We start from the raw sequence: 15,577 nt of genomic DNA, 5'->3' as shown, positions 1-15,577 counted from the left end.
TGCATATCTGCATTAAAGAAGATCCTTTTGAACATGAATTGTATTCAACAAATAAGCAGAATAATATTGTATCAATTGTAGAGCATTAGGCAGCCCTCCTTTCTTTTATTTACTTTCTTATCCCATTGAGTTTTTACAATTCTTTGCTCATGGCCTGGATAATATAAATGTGAATAAAACTTTACTACATTCTTGTGGAAACAAGCAGGGAACGATTAAGTGAATAAACAAGTAAATAACCACATAAACAAATAAATACAGCTGTCTCACATGCAAGAAATTTTTGCTGTTTCAGTTAAGGGCAAAACTTAAGTAAAGGGAGATGTCAATAGTTGTTCAGTTTAGTGGTCTTTAGGACAAGCGTAAGACATGATTTTGAAAAAATGCCCAGAGTAATATAAAAGCCTAATTTATAATTGTGTACCAATATTTTAAAAATACTGTATTTCTTCACTTAGAACAAACCATGTTAAGGGAGGTCACGCATCGATCAGATGGAAGCTCTCTAACCTGGGGCTGGATCCGAGCCTGGTTGCCTCCTAGAGTCACCTGGCAGCTGTAAGATGCCAACATCGACCTTCTGGTGACAGCCCAGCCTGGAGATTCTGACTTCACTTTTCTGGGGTGTCGATTGAACTTTGGGGTGGTGCAGAACTCCCCCAGGTGATTCTAATTTATGGGCAAGGTTGAGAACCACTGCCAGCAAGAGAAACCGGTGTCTGCCAAAGCCTGGGGGGCACCCAGGGTGCAGGCAGTCGTACTACACACGCAGCAGAGTAGAATGGCAACTCAGAATCTGGGTGGACAACACAGCTGAAGAATGTCAGCCATTTCTCTCCAGCACAGATTGAGATGGAAAGAGATTTCTAGAGCGTTTTGGCTGTGAAGTCTCTGTTTTATCCTTAGAAAGCCGCCTCGCTCCAGCATCGACGGAGATGGAGAGGGTTCTCGGGTGTTCTGGCTGTGAAGCCTCTGTTTTATCCTCACATCATTACCCGGCTTACATGACATTTCCAAGGAGCCATGTGGCCCATTAGTTCTGGGCCCCAGGTTTGGCTGTAACAAGCAGTCTTAGACTAAGGACTTCCTGGAGATAAGATTCTCTTCTTGGTCAGTATCACTGGCATCCTTACCAAGAGGTCCAGCAGTCTGCATATTCTCGAGGAGACCACCCTGGCCCTGCCTTCTTTTCTTGGGGGCACTGACCCCTCCCTCTGTGTCCCCCTTCAGAAGGTGAGCAGGAGGGAAGTAAGTCACGTGCCAGCTGCTTTGTCTTTTTTCCCCTCTGTGTGATCACATGGGGTCCATGTACCCTTTCCATTAAGCTTCAGGAGACTTCTAAGCTCACAGAGCCTCGTTTTTTTTTCCCATCTGTGAGTTGGGGATATTATACAAGCTGATACTTTCAAAGTATTTACTACGATGAACAGGACTTCAAAGCATGAATTGTGTTGATCAAATGACTTTCAAACCATAAAGCGATTTTGATATGTTAGATATTAATCAATACTTGCCTTGCATTGTAGTATTTATGATGTATTTTCATCTCGTTTGACTTTTTTTATATTCATAGTAGATCTGTGGGGGTGGGCCTAGGCTTATGTACTTTAGTAGGTAAGCAGCTGAGGAACACAGTTAAACTCACACAGCAGAAATTAGTACCAGAGCTTAAGCTCTGACTTTCTATCTATAAATACTGTAGTCTTTCCACAGTAAGTTTCCCAGCAATACCTGGATTAAGTTTTCAGAGAATGCATATTCCACTGGACTAGTGGCAGATAGATATTTTCTTTGGAAAAAATCATGTTGATTCATTGTTGACAGCCCATCCATGTCTACAAATGATGAAATTTTGTTCTTTTCATGGCTAAGTAATATTCCCCTGTGTTCATGGCCCACGTCTTCTTTGTCTATTTCTCTGTTACTGGACATTTAGTTTGTCTCCATGTCCTGGCTGTTGTAAATGGTGCTGCCGTGAACATCGGGACGTGTATGTCTTTTTGAATTATGGCTTTCTCTGCGTATATATCCAAGAATGAGATTGCTGGATCACATGGTAGTTCTATTTTTAGCTTTTTAAGGGACTTCCATTTCTCCATTGTGACTATATCAATTTGCATTCCCAATAGTAGTGCAAGAGATAAGAATGTAATGTATTTTTACTCTCTGTGCGTGTGTGTACGTGTGTGTGTTTGACAGATGGAGAAAAAGAAGCAGAGGAGGATGACCACTTCTTCATATACACATGCTGTGTCCAACTTTATTGAGCACATAGAACTCCATCCTGTCCATCAGCAAAGCAGCAGTTGCTTTCTTGACCTTTGAAATACAGCCAGGATGCTGCCGTCTCTCCTTACCTGGATAAACAGTCTTCCCCTAAACCGCCCTCTCCCCTGGGCCTGCAGCTTCCTCGCACACTTCCATGGCCCCATCTATGTCCAGCCTGCATTCTGTGACCCCCACAGCAGCCAGGCTGGGTCACTCCTCTGTCAAAATGTCCCAGCGACTTCCCTTCCCGCTCAGGGAAGACCCCGAGCCCCGCCGATGGCCACGCGGGATGAGCCTACACTCTGTGCCCACAGGTCCAGGGATCTCTGCTGCCCCTCCTGACCCTTTAACGGGCCCACCAACCCCAGCCTCCCGTGCTCTCGCTGTTACTCCACTTTCCGATGAAATCCACATGGCTCCCTCCTCTGCTTGCTTCGCATCTCTGCTCAAATATCATCTACCGAAAACACTCTCCCAGGGCTTGTCCCCAAGGATATGGTAACCGACCCCCACCGGACCACAATCAGCTCAAGTTTATGTGGTTGTTTGTCTCCTCTCTTATCACACAGTTGCCACCAAACAGATTATAGGCTCAGAGTAATTATGTTCTGTTTACCAGACTGTCGGCTGGCTCGGACTTGGCCAGTTTCATCACATCTGTAGCACTCACGGGAGGCCTGGCACTCAGAGGTGCTCAGTCGATTTGTTGGGGAGCCACATTAACCCCTTAATTGCTTAATTTATTAATGTGATGCTGTGATAGATATTACGAGTTAAGATGCAAGCAGTCTTATTTAGAGTGGAATTTTCAGAAAGACAGAGAAATAAACTGATCACAGCAGACCTGCATGAGGGATAAGCAGGCGATAAGAAAGAGGAAAATGATGACATCACTTGGCCACCTTCAGAGGTCAGTTCTGAAGCCTCCTCTGCCCTTCTGGTCAGACTTACTCTTTTATCCAAGGTCTCATCACACATGGTCCTTGCTTCTGCTATAAATCTTGTCATAACGGATTGTAATGAGTGGAGAACGTGGCTTTTCTCTCTGCTAGAGTAAATTTTCAAAAGCTGTGACGTCTTAGATATGTTTGTATCCTTAGCCTGTGATGCATGGTAGGTACTCAGTGCATCCTAAAGGGATAAATGGGCGGATGAAGGGATGGGTGGATGGATGGATGAACTCTAAGAATATAGGGATCTTTGCCTAATGAGACGGCCCAGGGAACAGAGTAAAAAGATTCAGAAATGGTAGAGTTGGAAGAAAGAAGAAATGAGAAGATGAAGGTGATGAGGTGAACAGGAAGCACTCATTTAGCTCTGAATCCAGTGCAAATGCTCTGCATCTTTGTACTGTTAGACTTTGGTTGTCAGGCTAAGATGAAGAGGCTTTGAAGCTGGAATACATGTAAGAAAACCTCCTGACGGCTGCAGGAACGTGGGCTCAGCACCGAACCTCCTTTTCCGGGGGTTACTGAGTAAATAAAAACAAATAAAAAATTGCAGGTTGCCAGAGAGACAAAATTACAGGGTTTCAAAATGCCTTAGGTACCGAAAAAGGCAATTTCGCCCTTGAAAATGTCAAGCGTGAGCAGCTCTGTGTTCGCCCCACCTCTTGGGTATCCTGCATTGTGAGTCCTGATGCTTTATCAGCACCAACGTGCTAATTATATATTCTTAGATCAACATCTTTGAGAAAAAGACATCGCATGCTTGTGCAGGGCATCAGGAAAAAGCTGTGGAAGTTGCTAAGCTTTTCCAGTTTCATTTATTTAACTCCATTTATTCACTGAGTATCTGAGTCTAAGTGAGATTTCTGGAAGACCTCTGTTAGAAATGCCCAGTAACTGTGAAGTTGGAGAAGAATAATTCCATACGTGTTAAAGGTGGATAATTGATGCACGTTGAGGGCTTAGTTGCTTCTGTCGTGTCTGACTCTTTGCAACCCTATAGACTGTGGCCCGCCAGGCTCCTCTGTCCATGGCATTCTCCAGGCAAGAATACTGGACCCACATCTCTCTCCTGGGACTCCTGCATTTCAGGCAGATTCTTTACCGCTAAGCCACGGGGGAAGCCCTGGATAATTGATACACAGGTTTTAATATTTTTCATCGTATGCAGTCTTTAGTTTTATCACATTTTAATAAGCTTTCAGTAAGTCTGAATTTGCCTATTTATATTCAGTAATTCATGAATCAAATCTCTGGCAGGTGTCAGCTACTATCAGAGGAAAAGTAATGAAAACAAGTAACACTCTTTTCCACCCCAGGGATTTAGTCTCTTGAGGGCAGTATAGAAAAAACTCAGACTTAACTCTTTGGAAGGAAAGGTGCTATGTATGGAGTTAAAAACAGAGTCACAAGTTCAGATTTTAATGTATAAACTGTTGAGAAGGAGCTCTTGGTTCTAAGGAAACACCCTTGACTGGAGTATGAAATGCGGATTCTTTTGATTCTGTGCTGTGACAGCAGAGGTCCATAGCAGTGGAATTCCAAGCGGCTCAGTGGTAAAGAATCCGCCTGCTGATGCAGGAGATACAAGAAATTTGGGTTCAATCCCTGGGTTGGGAAGATCCCCTGGAGAAGGACATAGCAACCCACTGCAGTATTCTTGCCTGGGAAATCCCATGTACAGAGGAGCCTGGTGGGCTACAGTCCATACAATTGCAAAGAGTCAGACACGACTGAGTGACTGAGCACACACATAAGCATAATGGAAACAAGCTGCAACAGATTCGCAAATATGCTCAGGGCATATTGTTAAATGTCAAAAACAGGTTAGGGAATAGTACATTTTCTAGACTCGAGACAGATAGATGGAGGAGGGGGAGAATCTTTTTCAACAGCAGAGAAAATCTTGAAGAGTAGATAAGAAATTTTTATCAGTGACCCAAATGGGAGAGGAGGCAGAATCTCCTTTTTCTTTTTAACTCTTTCTGTTTACATATTGCTTGAACATTAAAGCATGTATGTTTCTATACAGTAAAAGAAAATAATGCAAAAATACTGTGAACTGTGTTTTTATTAGAAGCTTAAATTCCAAGTGTTTTAATCACTTTCCTGCTCTGCTCAGTCGCTCAATCTTGTCCAACTATTTGGGATCCCAGGGACTGTAGCCCACCAGGCTCCTCTGGTTCACGGAATTTCCCAAGCAAGAATACTGGAGTGGGTTGCCATCTCTTTCTCCAGGGGATCTTCCTAACCCAGGGATTGAACCTGTGTCTCCTGCATTGGCAGGTGGGTTCTTTACCGCTGAGCCACCAGGGAAGCTTAAAAATTAGGCTGTCTTCTAATCGCTAGTTTTAAAGATAATTAAATAATGACAAAACCAGAAATTTATCCTGTAGTCTCCATTTCCAATGTTGTCAGTCTATTGGGTTATCAGTCAGTCAGTTTGAAGTTTTCCTACAACTCACTGATACTCCATTCATTTATTTAGTCATTTTTTCTCTGTTTTATGTCATATAGTTTTTACTGCCTTTAAGTCACTAATCTTGTCTTCTATAATACCTAGTCTGTTTTTCCTTTCTACTGTCCATAGATGCGGTTTTCCTTTCTTATATAAGCTTCTTTCCTTGTAAGTTAGTACAAAAGGGGAGCAAATTCCTCACCAGTTGAGCTCCACCTCCAGCTTCCATAATTGGCACTAAAGTTTTCTGTATGTAGAAAAGAAATTTGGAATAGGAGTAAGCCTATCATGGTTTATTGCAATAGTATATTTTCTTTTCTTTCTTTCTTTTTTTTAGTGCGCTCGGTATGATAATGTCTTCATCGCAGAGATCCTGATTGACAGAGGGGCCAACGTCAACCACCAGGATGAAGACTTCTGGACACCGATGCACATTGCCTGTGCATGTGACAACCCTGACGTTGTCCTGCTGCTTATATTAGTAAGTAAAGCGATCCAGTTTGTTACCATTTGAAGAGATTTGATGGCATAGAGAAGTCTAGATACTTACCTAAGTATCCAGACGTAGAAAAGTCTACATACTTAACTAATACTCTTTGATAGTATGTGATACTTCAGTTGAGAAAAAATACGTGTGTTTATGTCAGCACTTATTTGCCTGGAATTACAAGATAATTAGGAGACTGAGGTTGTGGGTCACTGTATAGTTAGGAAAGCCATTTGTGTAGATATACCAAACTGAACTCCTCTCACCTTTTTCTTGAAAATTGTATGCCTTGATACCTCACAAGTCAGAGCTAACTAGTTTGATGATTATTGTCTTCTCTCTCAATTCATTTTCCTAATGTTCAGCCAAACCGGGCATATGATAGTAAGGATATACGGCTTATATTGAATCTTCTTCTCATGTTAAAATCTAGCAAAAAGGTGCCTACAACATTTGTGTTTCCAGGAAAGTGAAAACTTTAAGTATAAAATCACTGGAATTATTTTGCTGTCATTGTCTTCAGTTATAGCTCAGATGTAGACATGGATCCTTACACATACTGTAATTACTTTAGAATTGGAATCCTTTCTGATTGGTTTATCTCTAACAAAGATTTTAAGAAATTATGCAGGATTGTTAGAATGCATACTAGAATATAAGAGTAAGAATGAATGATTTTGCTTTTTTGCTTTATTGATAAAAATTATACAGTTCCTTAGTGATTTTCTATTATGTACCTGGCTTTTTACAGAAGCCCTCAAGATTTTACATGCAAGCAAATCGATACTCAAAGATATTAAGCAAGTTGCCATAGTCCAGAAAACAAGGTGTAGATTTGAACCCAAGATTGTTGTCCAAAGTTGATCCTTTTTCCCATGGGTCTTGGTGCCTGCTCTAACCAATCGCCGCACGCTTGATGGCTAAATATAAACGAACCATATTGTCCTGCATTTTGGAGACCAGAAGTCTAACATCAAGATGCTGGCAACACTGTAAGCACTGCCTCTGTGAGCTCTAGGGAAGAATTCTTCCGTGGGTTCCCCTAGCTTCCAGAGACCCCTTAGAGTCCTGGGTGTTCTTTGTTTAGAGATGCCCCACTCTCATCTCTGGCTCTGTTATCACAGGACCTTCGTTCCTATGTGTCTGCATCCAAATACCCCTTTATAAAGACACCAGTCATAGGGTTTAGTGTCTACCTTAATGCGATACAGCCTCATCTCACTTTGATCTGCAAAGACCTTATTTCCATATAAGATCTGTCACAGATTTTAGGGTTAGGACTTGAAGATATCCTTTTAGAAAACACAATCCTGCCACATCGTTTTCTTCTCCCTTTTTACGATCATAAGCAGAAGCATTTTAGGATGAAGACTATGACTGGAGATGTCCTTAATCTTGTAAGAGGTTTAATTTGGCCTAGTTTTGTCTAATTTGTCCCTCAAGAATTTATATATATATTTTTTTGTTTTTATAGTAGAAGTGTATGTCACTGGGAATGTGTTCCTTTCAAATCCTGGAATGTGGCGGCTATAATAAATGAATTAAAAAAGATAAAGGAAATAAGAACTGTTTAGCTTGAAATAGAATCATTTGGAGGGCTCGGACTCTACAGGAAAACACACAGTAAGGCACTTCGCTCATTGGTTAAGAACAAGTCTTCATTTTACAGAAACTTAGCCTAAGAGGAACTGCACTGCAAGTCAGCATAAAGACCGTGGGGTTTGCTTAGTTGCTTATTATTACAGGGACAATTTTTCAGAAGAGAACCATATGACCTTTCAAGTGACATTATGAAATCATCAACTGTGAACTGTTTAGAATTCTCTGAACTCATAGAAGAGCAGGCTAACTTTTCAGAAATCATTTCTTCCTCACTTTCCCATGCTTATTTGTATGTTTTGGATGTGAAGCAAGTGGCACTTTGCTTCCCCGGTCAAGGGTCGGACTCACGCCCTCTGCATTAGGAGCATGGCGTCCCAACCACTAGACTGCCAGGAACATTCTAATATATATATATATATTTTTTTTTTTTTGAAAGTTCAACCACTGGATGACTTGAATGATGCTGAACTTTAATTTTATAAGAATAAGTTAGAAAGTTAGATTCATAGCTTTTGCTGTTTTCCTATGTTTCAATTTATTTTTTTTCTGAATATTAGTTGAGAGATTCAGTCACTTTTTCAAGCCCCGTCTCCATTTATTTTCTCTGATTGTGATTAGTTACGCTAAACCTTTGCCAGAATAGGCTTTCTATTTCTGTTTCATTCATGCAAAATGCCTATGGTTATTCTGAGAACCCCATATTCATGTGACTGCACTTGAATTCTTAAAATCCTTCTCTCATTTCCTCAATGTATTGCTGGATAAAGACTTTCTTGAGTTCAGAGAATTTGTCAGGCCTTATTTCACTGCCTGCCAGGATTTCCTTCCTGCCTTCATTCTGGAATATCTGTTTCTTTCTTCTGATGGAAAAGGGTAGGAGGATCTGACTTCTTTATAGAGTCTGCACTTAGTCCTGGTCTAGGCATCTCATAGGATGCTGACAGTTTAAACTTTTATGGACAGCCAGGGGAACGGCTCGAGAGTGGCAGGGTTGTGATTTGAAGGCACAGAAGCTGCAACCACATGCAGAAGACTCCCCTTCAGCATATGGAGGCTGTGGTCTCGAGCAGAAGACTCCCCTTCAGCATATGGAGGCTGTGGTCTCAAGCAGCATGGCTGCCAGAAATATCACTGATGGACCAGAAGTAGAGAATCACCCTGACCACCCTGAGGGCAGGGATGAAGCATGATTACAACCGGAGCAAGAACTGGTGCCTGTGGTGTCAATATAGAAGGCACACAATAATTATAGAAATAAGTTAGACATACAGTGGCAAATTAGTTAGGTCTTCTGTGTGACTTTTTGCATATCTGAGGAAATATATGTGAGCCTTGTTCTTGTTGAGGTTAAACAGTATCTTCCAAGGAAAATCAAGAAGCTCTGGCACCAATGTCATTTCCCAAATTCTTGCTCAGGAAAAAAATGACAGTCTGAAGAAGTGCTAAATTGTTGTCTTGACTGGGGACACCCCCTTCATGTCATTGTCAGACTCAGTGATAGCTCCATTTTGATGAGAAGGATTTCTCGACACTCCTTTTGGGGTACTTTTATTTTATTCCCCTATTCTTTGGCATTTTCTCCCACTTGCTGCTACAATCATCAGCACATTAAACGTTTCTTTTAAAATAATACCATAGTGATTTGCTGTTTCCCAGACTTTAAGAAACTTCTCTGTTAGCCAAGAGTAAATTGTAAAAGCTGAAAAGTGGTTAACTCAAACCATCTCTTGAAAATCTTGACTTCATATTTATTTCAACCTGATCATATATATATATATATATAATTATATTGCATACATATCTGATTTATGGCATGTTTTATTAGTGCATCTATGCCTTGAATGTATACTTGTAAGTGTCAGAATCTGCTCTGTCTCTTGCCTGTGGAGAGAGGAACCATAGACTTTTCTGTGCTGTTTCTTACCATGGTGTCTTAATAGCATTGCTCTGTGTCCACTTCTTTGCTGACATGACTTTGAATAAGAGGGTTGCATTTATCTGAGGCATGCTAGATCTGAATTTTCACATTTGATTTTTTGTTGTGGCCACAGTTGCTAAGCTGCTTTGTCCTGTTAGCAATCCTAAAACTGTGACCAGTCTGTCCACTTTAGCAGCCCATTGCATTTTGAACCATAAGAAACAAATTATTTTTTTATAGTGGAGTTAATCATTTTAAATGGAAAATAATTTGAGTTAAGAACTATAAGATGCTTCTATTGGGGGAAAATGATTACTTGTGCTCCTGAATAGTCATCTCAGATTGTTTTGTCTTGAGGAGGAAAAGCTTTGATTCTTCACTTGTCTTGGATCTGTTTAATAAACCTTACTCTAAAGGGTGTCTATTATACATACTGTCAAGAAATGACTAATAGATAACTGAAGGATAAAGTGTTATTTAATAGTTTTATTTTTCAAGGGATGACAGGGAACGGTGAATTGGTGAACCCTTACTGTTAAATTTTCCCAGGATATCTTGCAGTATATTTTCACTCCCTGAAATCATAAAGTGTAGGAGATACCAGCACATGGATAGTCATTTAGTGAGTGAGACCAATACTGTGCTTGTTTCACTAATAATGAAACAGCAGTGTTTCAGTACGGACATACTATCTTTGTGTCTCTCCAGTAACAGAGGACTGATCCCCTGAAACTGCCCTGTGTGTTTCCCCCACCTTTGGCCTTTGGTGTTTGCATGTCTCATGTGAGCGATGTCTCTGCCTGCGGGACGTAGTGTGTCGCACAGTGTTCAGTGGGCACAGCGGTACCAGGTCCTTTTAACGGGCGCTGCAGGCGGCCGCCGGGACCGAGCGATTCTGCTGCCACTGAAATAGCAAATCATGTTTCAAAACACACACTGTCTGCTCCGTGCGAGGTGGCCGAAGCCAATGTGTGCTGTGCTCAGTCGCAACCCCATGGACTGTAGCCTGCCAGGCTCCTCTGTCCATGGAATTTTCCAGGCAGGAATACTAAAGTGGATTGCCCTTTTCTCCTCCAGAGATCTTCCTGACCCAGGGATTAAACCTCTGTCTCTTGCATCCTCTGCACTGGCAGGAGGATTCTTCAACACTGTACCGCCTGGAGAGCCTGGCCAAGTTGATAGACCAAAATTAAATCATTCCAAGACTTCATTCATTCATTACTTAGACTATTTCCAGGTTAAATCTTAGTACACTGTTTTCTATATTTGTTTAATTATAAATTACCCTTTCCATCACTTTGATCTGTTAAATATTAGAACACAGGGTACCCTGCCATTTCATGACATTTTATTTCTCCCTAGAAAATGAGCTAAAGCCTAACAGTTCATGATACGCCTTGGTTTCCAGTAGGAACTGGGCAGAACATATGAGTATCACTCAACTCTTTATGTAAACAATGACACACACGCCAGAGTTAATATTTTTTTCAGAGGTTGGTCTTGCCTTCAGCTTTTCTGAGAAAATTGAAGTTTTCAGGCTTCAATACCTTCAACTTCCTACTAAAAACTGTATTGATTTTTTCCTAAATATACTTCAGCTTTCTTCCACCCTTAGAGAGGCGTTTGTTCTCTTTTATAAGCTAATTGCTTCCACATCCTCTTCAGAGTCTATGAGTTGCTCCTTCTACAAAGATTTCTCCATCGTCATTTATGGAGCTTTCGTTTCCATAGTCATCCTTGTATCGTTTTCCTTTAACTCCATTCATGCTTATGTTCCAGTGCATACCATTTCTGTCCTTTATCGAGTCCATCTTTGCATGAAAAGTTCCCTTAGTATCTCTAATTTTCTTGAAGAGATCTCTAGTCTTTCCCATTCTATTGTTTTCCTCTATTTCTTTGCATTCATCACTGAGGAAGGCTTTCTTATCTCTCCTTGCTATTCTTTGGAACTCTGCATTCAAATGGGTATATCTTTCCTTTTCTCCTCTGCCTTTAGCGTCTCCTCTTTTCTCGGATATTTGTAAGGCCTCCTCAGACAGCCATTTTGCTTTTTGCATTTCTTTTCCCTGGGGATGGTCTTGATCCCTGCCTCCTGTACAATGTCACGAACCTCTGTCCATAGATCTTTAGGTGCTCTATCAATCAGATCTAGTCCCTTGAATCTATTTGTCACTTCCACTGTATAATTGTAAGGGATTTGATTTAGGTCATACCTGAATGGTCTAGTGATTTTCCCCACTTTCTTCAATTTAAGTCTGATTTTGGCAATAAGGAGTTCATGATCTGAGCCACAGTCAGCTCCCGGTCTTGTTTTTGCTGACTGTATAGAGCTTCTCCATCTTTGGCTGCAAAGAATATAATCAGTCTGATTTTGGTATTGACCATCTGGTGATGTCCATGTCTAGAGTCTCCTCTTGTGTTGTTGGAAGAGGGTGTTTGCTGTGACCAGTGCGTTCTCTTAGCAAAGCTCTATTAGCCTTTGCCCTGGTTCATTTTGTATTCTAAGGCCAAATGTGCCTGTTACTCCAGGTATCTCTTGACTTCCTACTTTTGCACGCCAGTCCCCTATAGTGAAAAGGACATCTTTTTTGGGTGTTAGTAGTAGAAGGTCTTGTAAGTCTTCATAGAACCGTTCAACTTCAGCTTTTTCAGCATTACTGGTCAGGGCATAGACTTGGATTACTGTGATATTAAATGGTTTGCCTTGGAAATGAACAGAGATCATTCTGTCATTTTTGAGACTGCATCCAAGTACTGCATTTCAAACTCTTTTGTTGACTATGATGGCTACTCCATTTCTTCTAAGGGATTCTTGCCCACAGTAGTAGATAATGGTCATCTAAGTTAAATTCACCCATTCCGGTCCATTTTAGTTCACTGACTCCTAAAATGTCAATGTTCACTCTTGCCATCTCCTGTTTTACCACTTCCAATTTACCTTGATTCATGGACATTTTATTCATGGACCTAACATTTAGGTTCCTATGTAATATTGCTCTTTACAGCATTGGACTTTACTTCCATCACCAGTCACATCCACAGTTGGCTGTTGCTTTTGCTTTGACTCCATCTCTTCATTCTTTCTGGAGTTATTTCTCCACTGATCTCCAATAGCATATTGGGCACCTACCGACCTGGGGAGTTCATCTTTCAGTGCCCTATCCTTTTGCCTTTTCATACTGTTCCTGGGGTTCTCAAGGCAAGAATGCTGAAGTGGTTTGCCATTCCCTTCCCCAGCAGGCCACATTTTGTCAGAACTCTCCACCATGGGAATATTTCATGCAAAGATGGGCACAATAAAGTATAGATATGGTATGGACCTAGCAGAAGCAGAAGATATCAAGAAGAGATGGCAAGAATACACAGAAGAACTGTACAAAAAAGATCTTCATGACCCAGATAATCATGATGGTGTGATCACTCACCTAGAGCCAGACATCCTGGAATGCGAAGTCAAGTGGGCCTTAGGAAGCATCACTACAAACAAAGCTAGTGAAGGTGATGGAATTCCAGTTGAGCTATATCAAATCCTAAAAGATGATGCTGTGAAAGTATTGCACTCAATATGCCAGCAAATTTGGAAAACTCAGCAGTGGCCACAGGACTGGAAAAGGTCAGTTTTCATTCCAGTCCCAAAGAAAGGCAATGCCAAAGAATGCTCAAACTACTCACAATTGCACTCATCTCACACACTAGCAAAATAATGCTCAAAATTCTCCAAGCCAGGCTTCTACAGTATGTGAACCATGATCTTCCAGATGTCCAAGCTGGCTTTAGAAAAGGCAGAGGAACCAGAGATCAAATTGCCAACATCTGTTCGATCATTCAAAAGGCAAGAGAATTACAGAAAAACATCTACTTCTGCTTTATTGACTATGCCAAAGCTTTTGACTATGTGGATCACAACAAATTATGTAAAATTCTGAAAGAGATGGGAATACCAGACCACCTGACTTGCCTCCTGAGAAATCTGTATGCAGGTCAGGAAGCAACAGAACTGGGCATTGAACAACAGACTCATTCTAAATCAGGAAAGGAGGCTATATATTGTCACCTTGCTTATTTAACTTATATGCAGAGTGCATCATTCGAAATGCTGGGCTGGATGAAGCACAAGCTGGAATCAAGATTGCCAGGAGAAATATCAATAACCTCAGATATGAAGATGACACCACCCTTATGGCAGAAAGCGAAGAAGAACTAAAGAGCCTCTTGATGAAAGCGAAAGAGGAGAGTGAAAAAGTTGGTTTAAAACTCAGCATTCAAAAAAGGAAGATCATGGCATCCAGTCCCATCATTTCATGGCAAATAGATTTAGAAACAATGGAAGTAGTGAGAGACTTTTTTTTTGTCTGGCTCCAAAATCACTGCAGATGGTGACTGCAGCCATGAAATTAAAAGATGCTTGCTCCTTGGATGAAAAGCTATGACCAATCTAGACAGCATATTAAAAATGAGAGACATTACTTTACCAGCAAACGTCTGTGTAGTCAAAGCTATGGTTTTTCCAGTAGTCATGTATGGATGTGAGAGTTGGACTGTGAAGAAAGCTGAGCGCTGAAGAATTGATACTTTTGAACTGTGTGGTGGTGGAGAAGACTCTTGAGAGTCCCTTGGACTTGAAGGAGATCCAACCAGTCCATCCTAAAGGAGATCAGTCCTGGGTGTTCATTGGAAGGACTGATGTTGAAGCTGAAACTCCAATACTTTGGCCACCTTATATGAAGAATTGATTCACTGGAAAAGACCCTGATGCTGGGAAAGATTAAAGGTGGGAGAAGAAGGGGACAACAGAAGATGAGATGGTTGGATGGCATCACAGACTCAAGGGACATGAGTTTGAATAAGCTCTGGGAGTTGGTGATGGACAGGGAAGCCTGGCGTGCTGCAGTCCATGGGATCCCAAGGTGTCAGATATGACTGAGTGCCTGAACTTACTGACTGATGTTCTAGTCCTTTCTATTAGTTTAAAAAAAATCAGAAAAACAAAAGAATAGAAAATTGATCAAACTTCTTTCCTTGGATGGTCACCCTGTTATGCTTCTCATGTTCATAGTCAAACTTCTCTGAAGGACAGTGTACTTTTGCTGACCTTAGTTTATGGCCCCCATCCCTCCATCTAGGTGACATGATTTCTCTCCACTCAAGCCCCTCAAATGGCCCTTTGATAAGAATGCTTTGACATCTCTGTGATGGGGTCAGTGGACACATTTCATGGTTTATCCCACTTAATGTATACTTCACTAGGTCTAAAAGCAAGTTTGTCAAGCAAGGAAATGGGGCAAATATTCAATATTTTTTACTCAAGTTTGTATTCTTTGTGCTAATTGGAGTACAAATTCGAAGACAGCTACTCTGGGTACAAGCCCGGTTAGTGACTATTGATTAATGATATATTTTTTCTTTTTTCTGTTTTATGGTGATTGGTTTTATGTAATTGACAAATAAGCCTGTATGTATTTTACAGCATGATGACTTAAGTCAGTTTTGTGCAATGATTACAACAATCGAGTAAATGAACACATCCATCATCTCACATGGTCTTTCCTGGTGGCTCAGCTGGTAAAGAATCTGCCTGCAATGCAGGGAACCCTAGTTCAGTTCTTGAGTGGGAAGATCCCCTGGAGAAGGGATCAGCTACCCACTCCCGTATTCTTGGGCTTCCCTGGTGGCTCAGCTGGTAAAGAATCCGCCTGCAATGAGGGAGACCTGGGTTCGATCCCTGGGTTGGGAAGATCCCCTAGAGGAGGGAAAGGCTACCCACTCCAATATTCTTGACTGAAGAATTCCCTGGACTGTATAGTCCATGGGGTCACAAAGAGTCGGACACGACTAAGCAGCTTTCACTTTCATCTCACATAATTAGTATTAATTTTTTTTTTTTTTTTTAGGGAGAA

The 15,577-nt window shown here is 41.2% G+C and overlaps 1 protein-coding gene across 1 annotated transcript in view; it reads left to right on the top strand.

Moving 5' to 3' along the window:
- Positions 1 to 15,577, top strand: part of MYO16 (myosin XVI) — a 322,068-nt gene that overhangs the window by 33,288 nt on the left and 273,203 nt on the right. The window contains exon 3 of the mRNA XM_010831550.1: positions 6,011 to 6,154. Within this exon, the coding sequence (XP_010829852.1) occupies positions 6,011 to 6,154 (144 nt within the window). The remainder of the gene's footprint in view (positions 1 to 6,010; positions 6,155 to 15,577) is intronic.

The sequence above is a fragment of the Bison bison genome, unplaced genomic scaffold, assembly GCF_000754665.1.
Source record: "Bison bison bison isolate TAMUID 2011002044 unplaced genomic scaffold, Bison_UMD1.0 scf7180017864527, whole genome shotgun sequence".
In the NCBI taxonomy this organism is placed as follows: Eukaryota; Metazoa; Chordata; class Mammalia; order Artiodactyla; family Bovidae; genus Bison; species Bison bison.
Note: the sequence above shows the minus strand (reverse complement) of the source record. Positions and strands in the feature narration are given on the sequence as shown.